Raw genomic sequence first — 21888 nt, 5'->3', positions numbered from 1 at the left:
TGTGGGTGTGGTGAGGGGTGTATTTATAGGCATTTTGAGGTTTGGGAAACTTTGCCCCTCCTGGTAGGAATGTATATCCCATACGTCACTAGCTCATGGACTCTTGCTAATATGAAAGAAATGAATTTATCAGGTAAGTTCTTACATAAATTATGTTTTCTTTCATGTAATTAGCAAGAGTCCATGAGCTAGTGACGTATGGGATATACATTCCTACCAGGAGGGGCAAAGTTTCCCAAACCTTAAAATGCCTATAAATACACCCCTCACCACACCCACAATTCAGTTTTACAAACTTTGCCTCCGATGGAGGTGGTGAAGTAAGTTTGTGCTAGATTCTACGTTGATATGCGCTCCGCAGCAAGTTGGAGCCCGGTTTTCCTCTCAGCGTGCAGTGAATGTCAGAGGGATGTGAGGAGAGTATTGCCTATTTGAATGCAGTGATCTCCTTCTACGGGGTCTATTTCATAGGTTCTCTGTTATCGGTCGTAGAGATTCATCTCTTACCTCCCTTTTCAGATCGACGATATACTCTTATATATACCATTACCTCTGCTGATTCTCGTTTCAGTACTGGTTTGGCTTTCTACAAACATGTAGATGAGTGTCCTGGGGTAAGTAAATCTTATTTTCTGTGACACTCTAAGCTATGGTTGGGCACTTTGTTTATAAAGTTCTAAATATATGTATTCAAACATTTATTTGCCTTGACTCAGAATGTTCAACTTTCCTTATTTTTCAGACAGTCAGTTTCATATTTGGGATAATGCATTTGAATTAATCATTTTTTCTTACCTTCAAAAATTTGACTCTTTTTTTTCCTGTGGGCTGTTAGGCTCGCGGGGGCTGAAAATGCTTCATTTTATTGCGTCATTCTTGGCGCGGACTTTTTTGGCGCAAAAATTCTTTTCCGTTTCCGGCGTCATACGTGTCGCCGGAAGTTGCGTCATTTTTTGACGTTATTTTGCGCCAAAAATGTCGGCGTTACGGATGTGGCGTCATTTTTGGCGCCAAAAGCATTTAGGCGCCAAATAATGTGGGCGTCTTATTTGGCGCTAAAAAATAAGGGCGTCGCTTTTGTCTCCACATTATTTAAGTCTTATTTTTTCATTGCTTCTGGTTGCTAGAAGCTTGTTCTTTGGCATTTTTTTCCCATTCCTGAAACTGTCATTTAAGGAATTTGATCAATTTTGCTTTATATGTTGTTTTTTCTCTTACATATTGCAAGATGTCTCACGTTGCATCTGAGTCAGAAGATACTACAGGAAAATCGCTGTCTAGTGCTGGAGCTATCAAGCTAAGTGTATCTGCTATAATTTTTGGTATCTGTTTCTCCAGCTGTTGTTTGTATTGCATGTCATGACAAACTTATTAATGCAGATAAAATTTCCTTTAGTACTGTTACATTACCTGTTGCTGTTCCGTCAACATCTAATTTTCAGAGTGTTCCTGATAAACATAAGAGATTTTATTTTTTAAATCCATTAAGAAGGCTATGTCTGTTATTTCTCCTTCTAGTTTACATAAAAGTCTTTTAAAACTTCGCTTTTTTCAGATGAATTTTTAAATGAACATCATCATTCTGATACTGATAATGGTTCTTCTGGTTCAGAGGTTTCTGTCTCAGAGGTTGATGCTGATAAATCTTTGTATTTGTTCAAGATGGAATTTATTCGTTCTTTATTTAAAGAAGTATTAATTGCATTAGAAATAGAGGATTCTGGTCCTCTTGATACTAAATCTAAACGTTTAATTAAGGTTTTTAAATCTCCTGTAGTTATTCCAGAAGTGTTTAATCTCCCTGATGCTATTTCTGAAGTAATTTCCAGGGAATGGAATAATTTGGGTAATTCTTTTACTCCTTCTAAACGTTTAAAGGGATACTAAACCCATTTTTTTTCTTTCATGATTCAGATAGAGCATGAGATTTTAAGCACCTTTCTTATTTACTCCTATTATCAATTTTTCTTTGTTCTCATGCTATCTTGATTTGAAAAAGCAGTACTGTAAGCTTTAGCGCCAGACCATTTTTTCTTCAGCACATGGGTAGCACTTGCTGATTTGTGGCTAAATGTAGCAAACCAATCAGCAGCTCTACCAAGGTGCTGAACTATAAAATGGGCCGGCTCCTAACCTTTTATTACTGCTTTTTCAAATCAAGATAACATGAGAACAAAGAAAAATTGCTAATAGGAGTAAATTAGAAAGTTGCTTAAAATTGCATGCTCTATTTGAATCATGAAAGAAAAAATGTGGGGTTAGTATCCCTTTAAGCAATTATATCCTGTGCCATCTGACAGATTAGAGTTTTTTTGGGACAAAATCCCTAAGGTTATGGGGCTGTCTCTACTCCTGCTAAATGTGCTACTATTCCTACGGTAGATAGTAATTCATTTTAAGGATCCTTTAGATAGGAAAATTGAATCCTTTCTAAGAAAAGCTTACTTATGTTCAGGTAATCTTCTTAGACCTGCTATATTTTTAGCGGATGTTGCTGCAGCTTCAACTTTTTGGTTAGAAGCTTTAGCGCAACAAGTAACAGATCATTATTTTATAGCATTATTATTATTCTATAACATGCTAATAATTTTATTGGTGATACCATCTTTTGATATCATTAGAGTTGATGTCAGGTATATGTCTCTAGCTATTTTAGCTAGAAAAGCTTTATGGATTAAACTTGGAATGCTGATATGTCTTCTAAGTCTACTTTGCTTTCCTTTTCTTTCCAGGGTAATAAATTATTATTTCAACTGTTTCTGGAAGGAAGGGAACTTTTTTACCAAAGGATAAAAAATCTAAGGTAAATTTAGGTCTAATAATCATTTTTCGTTCCTTTCCTCACAATAAGGAACAAAAGCCTGATCCTTCATCCTCAGGAGCGGTATCAGTTTGGAAACTATTTCCAGTTTGGAATATATCCAAGCCTTATAGAAAACCTATAGCCAGCTCCTAAGTACCCATGAAGGTGCGGACCTTATTCCAGCTCGGCTGGTATGGGGCAGATTACGTTTTCTTCAAAGAAATTTTGATCAATTCCGTTCTCAATTTCTGGTTTTAGAACATTGTTTCAGAAAGGTACAGCATTGGCTTTAGTTAAGGCCTCCTGCTAAGAGATTTTTTTTTTTTCCCGTGTCCCAATTAACACAGCAAAGGCTCAGCATTTCTGAAATGTGTTTCAGATCTAGAGTTGGCTGGAGTAATTATGCCAGTTCCAGTTCTGGAACAGGGGCTGGGGTTTTATTTTATCTCTTCATTGTACCAAAGAAGGTCAATTCCTTCAGACCAGTTCCGGATCTATCAATATTGAATCGTTATGTAAGGATACCAACATTCAGTTTCTGTAGGACTGTCCTGCCTTTTGTTTAGCAAGGGCATTATATGTCTACAATAGATTTACAGGATGTGTATCTGTATATTCCGATTCATCCAGATCACTTTTAGTGTCTGAGATTCTCTTTTTAGACAAGCATTACCAGTTTTGTGGCTCTACCGTTTGGCCTAGCCTCAGTTCCAAGAATTTTTTTCAAAGATTCTCGGTGCCCTTCTTTCTGTAATCAGAGAACAGGGTTTTGGTATTTCCTTATTGGACGATATCTGGGTACTTGCTCAGTCTTCTCATTTTCGAAGAATCTCATATGAATCGACTTGTGTTGTTTCTTCAAGTTCATGGTTGGAGGATCAATTTACCAATCAGTTCATTGATTCCTCAGACAAGGGTAACCTTTTTAGGTTTCTAGAATAGATTCAGTGTCTGTGACTCTGTCCTTGTCAGACAAGAGAAGTTTAACATTGATTTCAGCTTGTCAAAACCTTCAGTCACAATCATTCCCTTTGGTAGCCTTATGCATGGAAATTTTAGGTCTTAGGACTGCGCATCAGATGCGATCTCCTTTGCTCGTTTTCACATGCGACCTCTTCAGCTCTGTATGCTGAACCAATGGTGCAGGGATTACTCAAAGATATCTCACTTAATATCTTTAAACCGATTATACGACACTCTCTGACATGGTGGACAGATCACCATCGTTTAGTTCAGGGGGCTTTTTTGTTCTTCCGACCTGGACTATAATCTCAACAGATGCAAGTCTTACAGGTTGGGGAGCTGTGTGGGGGTATCTGACGGCACAAGGGGTTTGGGAATCTCAGGAGGTGAGATTTCCGATCAATATTTTGGAACTCCGTGCAATTTCAGAGCTCTTCAGTCTTGGCCTCTTCTGAAGAGAGAGTTGTTCATTTGTTTTCAGATAGACAATGTCACAACTGTGGCATACATCAATCATCAAGGAGGGACTCACAGTCCTCTGGCTATGAAAGAAGTATCTCGAATTTTGGTTTGGGCGGGATCCAGCTCCTGTCTAATCTCTGCGGTTCATATCCCAGGTATGGACAATTGGAAAGCGGATTATCTCAGTCGCCAAACGTTGCACCTGGGCGAATGGTCTTCACCCAGAGGTATTTCCTCAGATTGTTCAAATGTGGGAACTCCCAGAAATAGATCTGATGGCTTCTCATCTAAACAAGAAACTTCCCTGGTATCTGTCGGGATCCTCGGGCGGCGGCAGTGGATGCATTATCTCTTCCTTAAAAGTGTCATCCTGCCTATATCTTTCCGCCTCTAGTTCTTCTTCCAAGGGTATTCTCCAATATTCTAAGGAATGCTCGTTTGTCCTGCTGGTAGCTCCAGCATGGCCTCACAGGTTTTGGTATGCGGATCTTGTCCGGATGACCTCTTGCCAGCTGTGGACTCTTCCGTTAAGACCAGTCTTCTGTCTCAAGGTTCTTTTTTCCATCAGGATCTCAGAACCTTAATTTTAAGGTGTGGAGTTTGAACGCTTGATTCTTGGTCAAAGAGGTTTCTCTGACTCTGTGATTGATACTATGTGACAGGCTCGTAAATCTGTATCTAGAGAGATATATTATAGAGTCTGGAAGACTTATATTTCTTCAGGATGGTTTAGATAAAGGTTTGTCCGCAAGTTTCTTGAAAGACAAATCTCTGCTCTTTCTGTTCTTTTTCACAGAAGGATTGCTAATCTTCCTGATATTCATTGTTTTGTACAAGCTTTGGTTCGTATAAAACCTGTCATTAAGTCAATTTCTCCTCCTTGGATTTTGAATTTGGTTCTGGGGGCTCTTCAAGCTCCTCCTTTTGAACCCATGCATTCTTTGGTCATTATATTACTTTCTTGGAAAGTTTTGTTTCTTTTGGCCATCTCTTCTGCCAGAAGAGTCTCTGAATTATCTACTCTTTTTTGTGAGTCTCCTTTTCTGATTTTGCATCAGGATAAGGCGGTGCTGCGAACTTCTTTTGAATTTTTTACCCAAGGTTGTGAATTCTAACAACATTAGTAGAGAAATTGTGGTTCCTTCATTATGTCCTAATCCTATGAATTCTAAGGAGAAATCATTGCATTCTTTGGATGCTGTTAGAGCTTTGTAATATTATGTTGAAGCTATTAAGTCTTTCCGAAAGACTTCTAGTCTATTTGTCATCTTTTCCGGTTCTAGAAAAGATCAGAAAGCTTCTGCCATTTCTTTGGCATCTTGGTTGAAATCTTTATTTCATCATGCCTATGTTGAGTCGGGTAACACTCCGCCTCAAAGGATTACAGCTCATTCTACTAGGTTAGTTTCTACTTCCTGGGCGTTTAAGAATGAAGCTTCGGTTGATCAGATTTGCAAAACAGCAACTTGGTCCTCTTTGCATACTTTTACTAAATTCTACCATTTTGATGTGTTTTCTTCTTCTGAAGCAGTTTTTGGTAGAAACGTACTTCAGGCAGTGGTTTCAGTTTGAATCTTCTGCTTATGTTTTTTCATTAAAAATTTTATTCTGGGTGTGGATTATTTTCAGCAGGAATTGGCTGTCTTTATTTTATCCCTCCCTCTCTAGTGACTCTTGTGTGGAAAGATCCACATCTTGGGTAATCATTATCCCATACGTCACTAGCTCATGGACTCTTGCTAATTACATGAAAGAAAACATAATTTATGTAAGAACTTACCTGATAAATTCATTTCTTTCATATTAGCAAGAGTCCATGAGGCCCGCCCTTTTTTGTGGTGGTTTTGATTTTTTTGTATAAAGCACAATTATTCCAATTCCTTATTTTATATGCTTTCGCACTTTTTTCTTATCACCCCACTTCTTGGCTATTCGTTAAACTGAATTGTGGGTGTGGTGAGGGGTGTATTTATAGGCATTTTAAGGTTTGGGAAACTTTGCCCCTCCTGGTAGGAATGTATATCCCATACGTCACTAGCTCATGGACTCTTGCTAATATGAAAGAAATGAATTTATCAGGTAAGTTCTTACATAAATTATGTTTTTTGCTATAGTGGCGCGCAGAGCGCTTTGGCTAAAATCTTGGTCGGCGGATGTGTCGTCCAAAACTAAATTGTTTAATATTCCTTTCAAGGGTAAGACCCTTTTTGGGCCGGAATTGAAAGAGATTTTTTCAGACATTACTGGTGGTAAGGGCCATGCTCTCCCACAGGATAAGCCTTTCAAGGCTAAGAACAAATCTGATTTTCGTTCCTTTCGCAATTTCAGGAACGGATCAAATCCTAACTCTGCAGCCTCTAGACAAGAAGGCACCGCTTCCCAGCCTAAACCAGCATGGAAACCATTGCAAGGCTGGAACAAGGGTAAACAGGCCAAGAAGCCTGCTGCTTCTACCAAGACAGCATGAAGGGGTAGCCCCCGGGACCGGTTCTAGTAGGGGGCAGACTTTCTCTCTTTGCTCAGGCTTGGGCAAGAGATGTTCCGGATCCCTGGGAACTAGAAATAGTCTCTCAGGGGTATCTTCTAGAGTTCAAGGAACTTCCTCCAAGGGGAAGGTTCCACATGTCTCGCTTATCTTTAGACCAGATAAAGAGACAGGCATTCTTACATTGCGTAGGAGACCTATTAAAGATGGGAGTGATACACCCAGTTCCGATAGCGGAACAAGGTCTGGGTTTTTTACTCAAACCTGTTTGTAGTTCCCAAAAAAAAGAGGGAACTTTCAGACCAACAATCCAAGAGGGTCAATATATGACTACCGTGGACTTAAAGGATGCGTACCTGCATATTCCTATCCACAAAGATCATTATCAGTTCCTGAGGTTCGCCTTTCTGGACAAACATTACCAGTTCGGGGCTCTTCCGTTCGGTTTAGCCACTGCTCCCAGAATTTTCACAAAGGTGCTATGACCGAGGGGCATTGCTGTAGCACCTTATCTAGACGACATTCTAATTCAGCGTTGTCTCTTTCCAAAGCAAGGGCTCATACAGACATTGTTCTAGCCTTTCTCAGATCTCACGGGTGGAAGGTGAACGTAGAAAAGAGTTCTCTGTCCCCGTTTACATGAGTTCCCTTTTTGGGAACAATAATAGATTCTGTAGAAATGAAGATCTTCCTGACAGAGGTCAAAAAATTAAAGCTTCTAGACGCTTGTCAAGCTCTTCACTCTATTCCTCAGCCTTTCCATAGCTCAGTGCATGGAGGTAATAGGATTAATGGTTGCAGCAATGGACATAGTTCCTTTTGCTTGAATTCATCTAAGACCATTACAACTGTGCATGCTCAAACAGTGGAATGGGGATTATGCAGACTTGTCTCCCCAGATTCAAGTAGTCCAGGGACTCACTCCGCTGGTGGTTGACTCTAGATCACCTGTCTCTGGGAATCAGTTTCCATCCGGGGGAGTGGGTACTTCACCCGGAGGTTTTTACCCAGTTAACACATCTTTGGGGCATTCCAGATATGGATCTGATGGCGCCTCGCCAGAACGCCAAGGTTCCTCGATACGGGTCCAGATCCAGGGATCCCAAGGCGACACTAGTGGATGCATTAGTGGCGACCTGGTCGTTCAATCTAGCTTATGTGTTTCCACCGTTTCCTCTCCTTCCCAGGCTTGTAGCCAGGATAAAACTGGAGAAGGCATCTGTGATTCTAATAGCTCCTGCATGGCCACGCAGGACTTGGTATGCAGACCTGGTGAATATGTCATCGGCTCCACCATGGAAGCTACCTTTGAGACAGGATCTTCTAGTACAAGGTCCAATCGAACATCCAAATTTAGTCTTCCTGCATCTGACTGCTTGGAAATTGAACGCTTGATTCTATCTAAGCGTGGGTTTTCGGATTCAGTGATAGACACTCTGGTGCAAGCCAGAAAACCTGTAACTAGAAAAATTTACCATAAGATATGGCAAAAATATATCTGTTGGTGTGAATCCAAGGGATTCTCTTGGAGTAAAATTAAAATTCCTAGGATACTTTCCTTTCTCCAAGAGGGTTTGGATAAAGGGTTGTCAGCTAGTTCCTTAAAGGGACAGATATCTGCTCTGTCTGTTTTATTACACAAACGTCTGGCAGCTGTGCCAGATGTACAGGCGTGTGTACAGGCTTTAGTTAAAATCAAGCCTGTTTACAGAACTCTGACTCCTCCTTGGAGTCTAAATTTAGTTCTTTCAGTTCTTCAGGGGGTTCCGTTTGAACCCATGCATTCCATAGATATTAAGTTACTATCTTGGAAAGTTTTGTTTTTGGTTGCTATTTCTTCTGCTAGAAGAGTTTCTGAATTATCTGCTTTGCAGTGTACTTCTCCCTATCTGGTATTCCATACAGATAAGGTAGTTTTACGCACCAAGCCTGGTTTTCTTCCAAAGGTCGTTTCCAACAGGAATATTAACCAGGAAATTGTTGTTCCTTCTCTGTGTCCGAATCCAGTTTCGAAGAAGGAACATTTGTTACACAACCTAGGTGTGGTCAGTGCTTTGAAATTCTATTTAGAAGCAACAAAGGATTTCAGACAAACTTCATCCTTGTTTGTCGTGTATTCTGGTAAGAGGAGAGGGCAGAAAGCTACTGCTACCTCTCTTTCTTTTTGGCTGAAAAGCATCATCCGATTGGCTTATGAGACTGCCGGACGGCAGCCTCCTGAACGAGTTACAGCTCATTCTACTAGAGCTGTGGCTTCCACATGGGCCTTCAAGAACGAGGTTTTTGCCAAATTTTACAAATTCAATACTTATGCTTCTTCGGAGGCTGTTTTTGGGAGAAAGGTTTTGCAAGCCGTGGTGCCTTCCGTTTAGGTAACCTGATTTGCTCCCTCCCTTCATCCGTGTCCTAAAGCTTTGGTATTGGTTCCCACAAGTAAGGATGAAGCCATGGACCGGACACACCAATGTTGGAGAAAACAGAATTTATGTTTACCTGATAAATTTCTTTCTCCAACGGTGTGTCCGGTCCACGGCCCACCCTGGTTTTTAATCAGGTTTGAAAAATGTCTTTCTTTATACACTAAAGTCACCACGGCACCCTATGGTTTCTCCTTTTTCTCCTAACCGTCGGTCGAATGACTGGGGGACGGAGCCAGAGGGGGGACTATATGGACAGCTCTTGCTGTGTGCTCTCTTTGCCATTTCCTGTAGGGGAAGAGAATATCCCACAAGTAAGGATGAAGCCGTGGACCGGACACACCGTTGGAGAAAGAAATTTATCAGGTAAACATAAATTCTGTTATTCACCATTCCCCAGTTTTGCATAACCAACACTGTTATATTAATATACTTTTTTACCTCTGTAATTACCTTCTATCTAAGCTTCTGCAGACTGCCTCCTTATCTCAGCATTTCAGGCAATGGGGGGTAGTTATCAACGTGTCAACTTTCCTGCCTTCGCCGGCCCAATACGCCCGCCTAAGCTCGCCTCACAACGCCGCAAAATGAAAAATTTCGCCTAAGTTATCAAATAAAGCTGTCAAAAAGCCGCGGGGCGATGAGCAGCGGACTGTGAAAGTTATCACTCATCCAATCTCGCTGCTCTTCGGCTTTTTCCCAGCTTTATTGCTAGCCTGTCACTAAGCACTCACACTAACTACACTGTTCTACCCCCTATACCGGCGCCCCCGGAGCCCCCCGCAACTAAAGTTATTAACCCCTAAACCGCCGCTCCTAGACCCTGCCGCAACTCTGATAAATGTATTAACCCCTAAACCGCCGCTCCTAGACCCTGCCGCAACTCTGATAAATGTATTAACCCCTAAACCGCCGCTCCCGGACACTGCTGCCACCTACATTATACCTATTAACCCCTATCCTGCCCCCCCTACACCGTCGCCATATATAATAAATTTATTAACCCCTATCCTGCCCCCCACTACACCGCCGCCACTGTAATAAATTTATTAACCCCTAAACCTAAGTCTAACACTAACCCTAACACCCCCCTAACTTAAATATTAATTAAATAAATCTAAATAATATTTCTATTATGAACTAAATTAATCCTATTTAAAACTAAATACTTACCTGTAAAATAAACCCTAATATAGCTACAATATAAATAATAATTATATTGTAGCTATTTTAGGATTTATTTTTATTTTACAGGTAACTTTGTATTTATTTTAGCTAGTTAGAATAGTTATTAAATAGTTATTAACTATTTAATAACTACCTAGCTAAAATAAATACAAAATTACCTATAAAATAAATCCTAACCTAAGTTACAATTAAACCTAACACTACACTATCATTAAATAAATTAAATAAATTACCTACAAATAACTACAATTAAATACAATTACATAAACTAACTAAAGTACAAAAAATAAAAAAAGCTAAGTTACAAAAAATAAAAAAAATAGGTTACAAACATTTTAAAAATATTACAACAATTTTAAGCTACTTACACCTAATCTAAGCCCCCTAATAAAATAACAAACCCCCCTAAATAAAAAAATGCCCTACCCTATTCTAAATTAAAAAAGTTCAAAGCTCTTTTACCTTACCAGCCCTTAAAAGGGCCATTTGTGGGGCATGCCCCAAAGAATTCAGCTCTTTTGCCTGTAAAAGAAAAATACAACCCCCCCAACATTAAAACCCACCACCCACATACCCCTAATCTAACCCAAACCCCCCTTAAAATAACCTAACACTAATCCCCTGAAGATCATCCTACCTTTAGTCGTCTTCACTCAGCCGAGCCACCGATGGAAGAGGAGACCCGGACCGGCAGAAGTGATCCTCCAAGCGGTGCTGAAGAAATCTTCCATCCGATGAAGTGATCATCCAAGCGGCGCTGAAGAAGTCTTCTATCCGGGCGATGTCATCTTCCAAGCCGGGTCTTGAATCTTCATCCCGCCGACGCGGAACATCCTTCTTTACCGACAAACTACCGACGAATGAAGGCTCCTTTAAGGGACGTCATCCAAGATGGCGTCCCTTCAATTCCGATTGGCTGATAGGATTCTATCAGCCAATCGGAATTAAGGTAGGAAAAATCTGATTGGCTGATTTAATCAGCCAATCAGATTCAAGTTCAATCCGATTGGCTGATCCAATCAGCCAATCAGATTGAGCTTGCATTCTATTGGCTGTTTCGATCAGCCAATAGAATGCGAGCTCAATCTGATTGGCTTATCTAGATTTGCTTTTCATCAAAGGATATGAAGAGAATGAAGCAAATTAGATAATAGAAGTAAATTAAAAAGTTGTTAAAAATTGCATGCTCTTTCTTAATCATGAAAGAAAAAATGTGGGTTTTATGTCCCTTTAACCCTTAAAGTCACAGTTCTGTCATCAGCTAGATTAAAAAAATTGACATTTATATTTTGCCGTTTACTTTTAATAACGTTTGACAGCTTCTACATAGGAATGTCCAAAACGGGAGCCAACTGAGGAGCTGAGCGGTCGCAGGTTCTGTTAGCTCCTGCTCTAATAACTTGTCAAAACATCCCAAATGGCCTCAGAAACGAAGTTTGGACGGAAATTCTAATATAAGAATTACTAGCCAGCAGAATAGTGAAGTTTTACCTCTCTTACACCTCTTGTCTATGCTTTTAACAGCGATGCCTAAGCTCAGCATACAGAGAAGCGCGAATGCCGCCATTGAAGCTGTGATGCCAACATTTTGAAGATGTTACTGTGGGTGAGATTCTAGCCCCATCTACCCTATCATTGGCGCTATCAAGCCTAACGTTATGCTTCTAAACTGGGACACTATTTGCTCATACAACGCTTGCCACCAGATATCAGCTTAGCTCCGTCAATCAGCCGACAAGATGGATGCCCTAATCAGGAGCACATTGATGGAGTTTGAACTCCGTATGGACGCCCAGTTTACCCACTTGCACCACCTCCTGTCACTAGATTTAGAAGACATCTCTGCTAACTCACAGGAGAATTTAAGTAACTCACCCCACATCGCAACTAGTGACCGGGGGGGGGAAGTCCTCAGCGTGCCTGCCCTCAAGTCGTGTCAGACGAGACCCATGGAGGTTTAGTTATGCTGCGTGAGCGGCCTACACTTCTTCCTAGCCCAGAGAGCCGCATTGCTGTTACCGTTTGTCTGGCTTCTACCCCGAAGCGGCCGGTCGGGGTGGGACTAGGCGGGGCCAAGTACCTGTTCAGCTTGAGCAATGTCGCTTACATATTTACCTCTGCTGGAGCCGGCGACTTGGAGATACTCCGGAACCATGAATGTCAGCCAGGACCTCTGCCGCATGAGACATCTGCCACATTCCACCTTCTTCGCTGGCTGCTGGGGATGTCTTTCCTTCTCCCGGATCATCTGCTTCTTTTTAAGCCCTATAATACCAGGGACGGTATTGGTTAATGGACTGGTTTTTGCCTCTGAAGTCTGGAGTTCAATTCTTGGCAACCAGCACTAGACTCCACATTCCTAAGGTTATGGTTATTACTCGTATTTAATGTTAATGTTACTCTATATACTGAGAGCCAGTTTGTTTCCTCCTGTCCTATATAGTTGAGACATTATTGACTGCCATTGATCCCTATTATTAAGTAAGCAGATCTCTCATTTACATACTTGACGCATGTGGATGGTAACCTTATACACAGTATTATATTCATATACCTATGCTCTTATGGTTTGTTTTATCTTGATCTTCAATATACTATATATGCGGTTTCTGAGAGTAACCAATCTTAGTAAGCTTATCTTAGTCTGTACATTACAATTGTTGTGCACTACTGTTCCCTATCTCATTAGTGTTATTAGTGTAAATTGTATGTTCCCAGTCAGAATTCTAGTATAGCTATCAGGCATGTAGACTCATAATAGATGGTTCTATGTATCCTCTGTAATTCTACACTTCAAGAGGGGCACTCTGTTACATCCCTGTTTCACCTGTTATCTTACTTCCACCTGCCTAATGAAGACCCTGGGAGAGTATTTCATACTTATAGAGCCAATTTATGTTATGCTAATCTCAGTACGTCAGATTATTGTCACCCTCTATGCCTAGGATATGACTTGGCTTATGCTGAGTCTAATATTAATACAAAAAATACAAAAATGTTTGGCTCTGGTGGGCTCCTCCCCTCCCTTTCCCGCCGGTACTGGTTGCCTGCGGGTCATACCCCTATTCCTTCTCCCACATCGCCTATAGCTGGTAACTCCCTAGGGGAGGGGCCCACCTGGAAATCCCCCATGTACTATCCATACTAATGTCCCCCTCCCCGTTTAATGGTGTTGGGAGTTACCCCTATACATTTTATAGAAAGTCAATTCCTAATGTTGGTCATGATACCGTTGTGTTTTGTCTTTAATTCTACTCTAGTCCTCATATCCCTTGTCCCAAGACTTATTCTGGTATATAAAGCACCGTCTTTAGGTCATAATGAGACTGAGGGCTCACCACTATATCCCTTTAATTATCTACTCCAATTTCTACCCTATCTAGATATTCTTAAGAGTTTACTTAGCAATTAAAACTAATGCTCATTTCGAATTCCGATAATAATTAATATAAGATTTATATCCCGGCTGGCTCCGTCCTCCATCCCCTCCCCCTATTATATTTCGAGCGGCTCTTGCCCGCTGCATCCCTCCCCTTCCCTTTTAAACTATAAAGCTAATCCCCCCTGACCTTAATTGTATTTGAGTAGACACACCAATTCGCCTGCTATATGGTTCAGGGAGGACAATTTCTGTTTTATTGTAATTTCCTTTATTATAAAACTGAAGTCTTATTGTAAACTGCCCAAATTTTATAACATTACGTGTGCTGTATGGATACATTATACCCTTACTGTAGAGTTCTGATTGTAACATTTATCTAACAATATTGTATGCACTCTTCTGTAAATGTTTTGGGGCATAATCTTTTGTTGTATCTGTTTATGACTTCAATAAAAAATATATTTAAAAAAAAAAAAAAGGAATGTCCAAAACAAAGAGATCATTAAAGGGCCACTAAACCCAAAATCTTTCTTTCATGATTCAGATAGAGAATACAAATTTAAACAACATTACAATTTACTTCTATTATTTATTTTGCTTCATTTTTTAGATATCATTAGTTGAAGAAAAAGCAATGCACATGGGTGAGCCAATCACACGAGGCTTCTATGTGCAGCAACCAATCAGCAGCTACTAAGCATATCTAGATATGCTTTTCAGCAAAGAATATCAAGAGAATAAAACAAATGAGATAATAGAAGTAAATTAGAAAGATGTTTAAAATTGCATTCTCTTTCTAAATAATTAAAGAAAAAATGTGGGTTTCATGTTCCTTTAATTATCTGTTGATTAGCCCTTAATTATGGGAGGTGGTAACCTCACAGTTACATAATAGTAACAAAGCCATATGGGGTGATTATCTAGAAAGTCTCATCAGTACTAAGAGGTCCTTCAAAGAATTGTTGAAAGGCAAATTGTAGCTGGAGATCTGTCAGGGTTTTAGATATGAAGCAGAGACAAACACTACAATAAAAAGCCCATAAAGACTTTGCAATATTTAGTTTCATGCCAGTGAGTTTTTGATCGTCAGCCCCATAGTGATAATACATCGCAGTAAGAACTGAGAAGAAATTTTATGCCACTTTCCAGCTTAAAATGTCCGTGTTTCATATTTCCCATCTGTTTTCAACAAAACAAACTGTTTTGCCAGTTATCTGCATAATCTCTCTAGCACACTTACAGCACTAAATGTTCTCTTAACTTGTTTCTTACCATGTTTTAGTGCACTTCTAAGAATTAGATGAATAAATACACCCATCAAATTGTCCCACTTTCAAGCATTTGTGAATGTAAGCCAGTATATTCATTGAGTGCTCTTAACTGTACACCAAACTTGTTCTAGAAACTCCATTTTGCATACCCAGCTGCTGACAAATTTATCTTGCAATTGTCTTGTTCTTTTTGTCAACAGAGTATCCTCAGTCGGTGAAAGTCACATTCAGTCCAGTGAAGGTTATGTGCTTTTCTATGAACTAGAAGATGCATCATGGAAAAAATAGGCTCATTTGGAAATGTCCATTTCTATTTGGGATCAGGGTTCCAAGATCAGCTCATGTCACTCTTATCCAAGGCCTGTATCCTCTGGAGTCACATGGTCATTACAGGCCTAACATGTTTTTACCAAAAAGATCACTGTGAAGCTAAAGCAATAAAGACTGAGTTAAACTCATATTGGATGGAGAAGATCTAATAAAGACACTTTTTACATGTTTTTCCTGTGATATCCTGCACTGATTGCGAACAGTTCATGAAAGAATGTCTCTCTATGGACTGAGATCTTCAGATTATACATGTTCCGTGGACAAAACAGATCTGTGAAACAAAGGTCCTGCCACCTGTGTTCATATTTCTTTATGCCTGTCTTATTTTTGATGGACTTGTCTTTACAATCTAAGTCCTTCTATATTAATTTATACTGTAGTTCTACTTGAGCAATACATTTTAAATATATTTTCAGACAACCACCACATTTCAGAGAGCAACACAGACTTTTATTAAAACTGAATTTAAAATATAAAGAAAGCTGTTAATTATTTTTGAAAACAAAATGGTTTGTATATACAGATTAAAGATGTTGTTTTTGTAAATACATGATGAAGGAATTCTAAATATATTAACTTTTAACATTAAATTTTTTTACAAAACTGCTTCCATGTTATGTTTCAGTGATTGAAATGGAAATATATTATAGCTTGATATTTGTTTTCTCAAATAAGCATTGCTTAGGTAATACCAATAAAGAGAAAGACATTCACCCTGAACATGTAACATTTTTAATCACAAAATTCTGGAACTGGTTCAGCAGAACAAGTGAAGAGCTATTGAAAGTATATTTTAAAGAGTCAGTTTACCCTAATTTTTTTCCACTTTAATTTGTTTATAATTATCCATTTTCTTCATAAATGGAAAGAGTCCACAGCTGCATTCATTACTTTTGGGAAATAAGAACCTGGCCACCAGGAGGAACCAAAGACACCCCAGCCAAAGGCTTAAATACGCCTCCCACTCCCCTCATCCCCCAGTCATTCTTTGCCTTTCGTCCCAGGAGGTTGGCAGAGAATTGTCAGAAGTTTTTTTTGTCCCTTATGGACGGTAGTACTCTTCAACATGGGACGGGAGTTTTAAGTAATCCTGTCAGCCTCTCAGTGAGAGCCTGGATGAAAGTTAGAGTCCGGAGATGCAGGGAGAGTCTTTCTGCAAAACCATCCCGACTCATATTAACAGCTCCACCAGCAATCTGCGTTGTCGAACTTCACTGCCTGCTTTCTTCTCTCAAGTCCATGGTGGAGGCGCTGCTACTATTCGTCACACTTAAAGAGCCGTATTCCTGTTCCACTGCGTAGATTCCGGTAAGATTGTTTCATGTTACTTCATCAGAATGTACTGTACCTTATTTGTTTCCTGTAAGGTACTATCCTGCAGGACTTATTACGTATAATATATAGGGCCTCAATGGTAGCCTTTGGTATCTTGGAATCGAGGGTTAATATCTCCCGGGGGGGATTATTGAACAGGGGGGGTCTTTTAATCATGTTTGTTATGTGATTCAATCTGCTTATGTGTAGTGTTACCTGGGCTCTTGGCTTAGAACATAGGGGCCTTTGGAAGTGACGCAACCTTATGGTTGGGCACGCTTTTTATGGACTGTACGGTTCACCTTCTGACTGGACGTGTTTACGTTGTGGTCTTCCATTTCCGCATTCCTGACCGTGTGGCGACTGAAAAATTCAGGTCTGCTAGTGTCTGGTTCTAGGAGGTGGTGAGTGCCCCAGCCATTGTGGGTGTCAGGTGCCGTTTTAGATTTTTCTTTAGTCCATGTTATTATATTCTCTATCCAGTGATGGACGATTCTGATGCTGAGACTGCTCAGATTCTTCGACTTGTAACGAATACGACTTGGCCCCATTGACACAGGTAAATCAGTTATGTTCGATATGCCCTAATAGAGTGCCTTGCTGCTCGGGGAATCAAGGGTCCACTGAGCCATCTGCCTCTGGGGGTTCTGTCCTCCTAGAGGCGAGTTCCCTACCACTCCCTACTACTACACATGCGGGTGACCCAGATTATGTTTATCCCTCTTTGCAGGGCAGCTTGTTCTCCCCGGAGGTTGCAGCTCATTTTCGCTTTCACATATTTTTGTTGATTATGTGTCTGCAAAGCCCAGACGTTTATTTGCGTTTGTGCTCGTGCCCAATTGTCCCGGGTCTCCCGGCCTTGGGTGGGCCTATACAGTTCCCTGTGGGTGTAGCTGTCTCTGAGTGTTGTGCCTTTCGTTACAAAATAGCGCACCTTTGCATTTTACTCAGGCACGTTTTTAAATTTATTAGAGGATCCTATCCTTAACGGATACAGGAATCCGTAGTATTCTACTTTGAATGGCTCACCTCATTAGACCTGTGGGGATGGGGTAATCTCCTGATTGTCGGTTGTTGAGATCCTTCCCAGTTTTTGTTGGAAAATCAGAGGTCCTGCGGGTATGCCTGTTTTCTTCTTAGGCGTTTGCCTACGGGCTGCCTTATATTTTCTTTTATCCGGTTAGGATGACTTATTTTAATTTATTTCCTTCGGGAACTTTCTTTGGGATCGATTCTGTTTACTTTTGCGGAAGTTTATTAAGGGGCATGTTAGTGTTATGTTTTTGTCTGTTATTCTCTTCCCCTCTGAGGGAGGATTTAGGCAGCTTGACAGTTATGTCCCTGTTTGCAGGCTGGTCCTGCTTGGGTTCAGATCTTCTGTCTCGTGGCCTGTTCAGACACGTGGCGCCTGTTCTGCCTGGCTGGTCCGGTCGAGGCGCAGAGTGCTTACTTTATTATTTGTGTTTCTTGTTTTTATTACAAGTTTCTGCTAAGCATCTAACAAGGACTAGTGGGTCAGTGAGGCGGGAAGGATTGTTTCAGTCCTTATTTAGCCTTCAAGCTGGTTGACTGGGTCAGCGGTGTTCCGCTGCATCACTCCTTTTGCTTCCGATTCTCTCGGGAGGTACAAGGATAGCACATAGCAAAGGGCAACAGCTCAGGAAGCTGAGGTCCCAGGATCAATCCCAGGTTGTGCCAGCTATCCAAAATGTGTTTAAACATTCAAATACTAGAGTACTTTTCCTCACGTGGGAGGATTGGGGATTTAACGCCTCTTTACCGCTGGGTTAAGGTGCTTTGGCCTTTCTGAGGCTCTAGAAATTGTCCTTTAGGACTTGTTCCTTCCGTGGTTCTCTTGTCAGTGAGACCTTTGGACTTATCCGTTTCTCCATGTGGGTTAGGTTTCCTTATGGGGACTGGGATGGTTGCTCTATTCTTTGAGACCCTTTGGATCTTGTCCGTTCCTCCATGTGAGTTGGGTCTCCTTTGGGGGCCTGGTTTTCCCTTCGAGAGAGTTCCTTTGGACTCTGCTTAGGGCTTTTCCTGGATTTGGGGATGCTCTGCATCCTTGTTTTCAGGTACTCCTCTGTCTCGTATGGTGAGGTGGAGACTAGCTTTTGATCGAGTGACCTTGTCCTCTTGGTTTTCCCTTGCTTTGGATGTCTTGTGGCAGTCGAACGCCTATGGGTTCTAGTGTCTTTGTTCGAGATGCCTTAGCTCCTTTGGAGCGTTGGACTTTGGCATGGGGTGGTCTATTCCTTGGGTTGGGACTTGCGAGGTATTCTCATTCTCCTGAATATTATTTTAATATCTCCCTGTTGGTCTGTTTTTTACATCAGATGGGGTGTTAAAATTTCTGGGATATTGTTTTAAACAATTGGGGGCTCGGACCTGTCATCGCCCTGGTTCTTCCGGTTGCTGAGGCTTTGCTCAGCGTTTTCCCTTGTGGATCCCATAGCAGGTTGTTACCGGTCATTTCAGAATATAGGGTGGGTTTGGGGTTCTCCTGTTCCGGGAGCTTGGGCTAAGACCTTAGGTCTGGCTAGTAGATCTGGTCACAGTTGGCCAGATTTCCCGAGTGCCGCTACTCATTGGCTTGCCTACGCTTTAATGAACAGTTTCCCTTGGACGGCTTGCTGAGGTAACCTGATGGCTTCGCTGTTCTGCAGGCGAAGGGTTACTGCTAATGCAAAAGGTAGAAAAATGGCAGGCTCCCAAACCCAAATATGCAGTAAAAAATCAAAATGATCTATGATTAAGGTGCCTGTAGGGGGCGCGAAACATGTAAGATTTTTTGCTCTAGCTTTTACTGCCATGTCTGTGTAACTTTTAACGTTGTCCTATAAATTTTGATTTTTTACTGCATATTTGGGTTTGAGAGCCTGCCATTTTTCTACCTTTTGTCATATACCTGGCTTCCTGATCCTCTGCCCTCCTGGCTACGGCTCTCCGTGCTTTTGTTGCCTTTAACTTGGAACTTTTTTTCATGCCGCATTGCTTAGCGGTTTGCTCTCTAAAATTGACTTCCGGTTTGCGGGGGACTGACAGGCTGCGTTTGCCGTTTGTTGTACTTACTGCTAATGCACCCTGTCTGTGCAAACGTTTTAAGGGGATTCCTTCTAAGTTCATCTGCGTTGGAGATTGCTCTCTTCTTCAGCCTGTGGCCTGTCTCGTGAGCAGGTGCTCTGTCTCTAATGGCCCCCTTTATCTTGAGGGGGCTTGTTCTCCTATGGAGGTGGCCTGTTTTAGGACTTCCCAAGCTCTGTGGGATGGCTGAGTGGGTTTCAGGGTTCTTCTGTAACCCCGGTTTTCAGACCTACTGCCGCTTGGGCTGGCCCGGCTGGGAGTAGGTCCTGAGATTGTTGTTCATCGGGGGTTTAATGGGCCTAGTTGAGGTCCTATGCTTCTCCCCTTTTGAGACCTATGTGTCGGTCTGGCGGCTGGGATTCTGCTATTTGTGTTGAATACTTCAGTATTTTGAGAGCTGACGACTTGAGGGATAAGTCTTCAGTTGTCGTTTCGGTGCTTCCACTCGATGTTGAGAGTAAGTATTGCTGTTCAGACCTTGTTATTGTTGGTCTGGGCGTTGCCTCCCCTTATTTGTTGTGGACCCATTTTGGTCTTTATGAGCTGGGCTCATTCTGGGGGTCTTCCTTTATGGAATTTTTTGGTGTCCTTTCGATTTTCTTTGATTTTTTCTTGCCCTGTCCCTTTGGGAGTTTTGGGCTGGTGTTCCCTTCGCTAGTAAGGGGTGTGTGGTTGGGGGCCGACCGCTGGGAGCACTGGAGGACTGTTGGCCCAATTGAGTCTGATTTTGCGGTCTCTAGCTAGGCTTCCGGACTATCTGTGGGTCAGTGTCCTTAGGGCCTTTTCCTTTCAATGTTCTCGGCTTCGGACTAGGCGGGTTTTTGTTGGGTAGTGGTTTCAGTCCTGGTGCCCTTAGAATGGTCCGCCTCTTGTACCCTTCCGTCTTGGCATTCGGTGTCCTCTATAGCTTGGGTATTGTTTTCCCAAAAGTAATGAATGCAGCTGTGGACTCTTTCCATTTATGAAGAAAAAACTAAATTTTGCTTACCTGATCATTTTCTTTTCTTCAGATGGAAAGAGTCCACAGCTCCCCATCCGTATTTTTTTTTTGTTGGGCGTCTGTATTTTTATTCTTCTGACACCTTTTCCCACTATTTCTTCTACTGTTCCTTGTTCCTTTGGCTGGGGTGTCTTTGCCTCCTCCTGGAGGCCAGGTTCTTATTTCCCAAAAGTAATGAATGCAGATTTGGACTCTTTCCATCTGAAGAAAAGAAAATTATCATGTAAGCATAATTTATGTTTCTTTCATGTAATTAGCAAGAGTCCATGAGCTAGTGACGTATGGGATATACATTCCTACCAGGAGGGGCAAAGTTTCCCAAACCTCAAAATGCCTATAAATACACCCCTCACCACACCCACAATTCAGTTTTACAAACTTTGCCTCCCGTGGAGGTGGTGAAGTAAGTTTGTGCTAGATTCTTCGTTGATATGCGCTTCGCAGCAGGCTGGAGCCCGGTTTTCCTCTCAGAGTGCAGTGAATGTCAGAGGGATGTGAAGAGAGTATTGCCTATTTGAATACCATGGTCTCCTTCTACGGGATCTATTTCATAGGTTCTTTGTTATCGGTCGTAGAGATTCATCTCTTACCTCCCTTTTCAGATCGACGATATACTCTTATATACCATTACCTCTACTGATTCTTGTTTCAGTACTGGTTTGGCTATCTACTATATGTAGATGAGTGTCTTGGGGTAAGTAAATCTTATTTTTTGTGACACTCTAAGCTATGGTTGGGCACTTTATATGTAAAGTTCTAAATATATGTCTTTAAACTTATATTTGCCATGATTCAGGATAATCAGTATTCCTTTATAATTCAGTCAGTTTCATTTGGGATAATGCATTTTAATTCAATTTATTTTTCATTACCTTGAAAATTCTCAATTGACCATTTTCCCTGCGTGCTGTTAGGCTCGTGGGGACAGAAAATGTTGCTTTTTATTGCGTAATTCTTGGCGCGGACTTTTTTGGCGCAAAAAATGTGGGCGTCGGTTTCGGCGTCAGAGGATGTGGCATCATACTTGGCGCCAGAGAATATGGGCGTTGTATTTAGCGCCAATAATGTGGGCGTCATTTTTGGCGTCAAAAATGTGGTTATTTAAATTTCACTTTTTTATTGCTTCTGGTTTTTAGAAGCTTATTATTTTGCATTTCTTTTCCCATTCCTGAAACTGTCATTTAAG

At 41.2% G+C, this 21888-nt stretch overlaps 1 protein-coding gene across 1 annotated transcript in view; it reads left to right on the top strand.

Annotated features, from left to right (window-relative positions):
• Positions 1 to 15907, top strand: part of USP21 (ubiquitin specific peptidase 21) — a 140034-nt gene extending 124127 nt beyond the window's left edge. Inside the window, exon 14 of the mRNA XM_053704488.1 lies at positions 15172 to 15907. Within this exon, the coding sequence (XP_053560463.1) occupies positions 15172 to 15259 (88 nt within the window). The 3' untranslated portion in view covers positions 15260 to 15907. The remainder of the gene's footprint in view (positions 1 to 15171) is intronic.
• The last annotated feature ends 5981 nt before the right edge of the window (positions 15908 to 21888 follow it).

This window comes from Bombina bombina, chromosome 1 (assembly GCF_027579735.1).
Source record: "Bombina bombina isolate aBomBom1 chromosome 1, aBomBom1.pri, whole genome shotgun sequence".
Classification (NCBI taxonomy): domain Eukaryota; kingdom Metazoa; phylum Chordata; class Amphibia; order Anura; family Bombinatoridae; genus Bombina; species Bombina bombina.
This window is presented reverse-complemented; position numbering and strand designations above follow the sequence as displayed.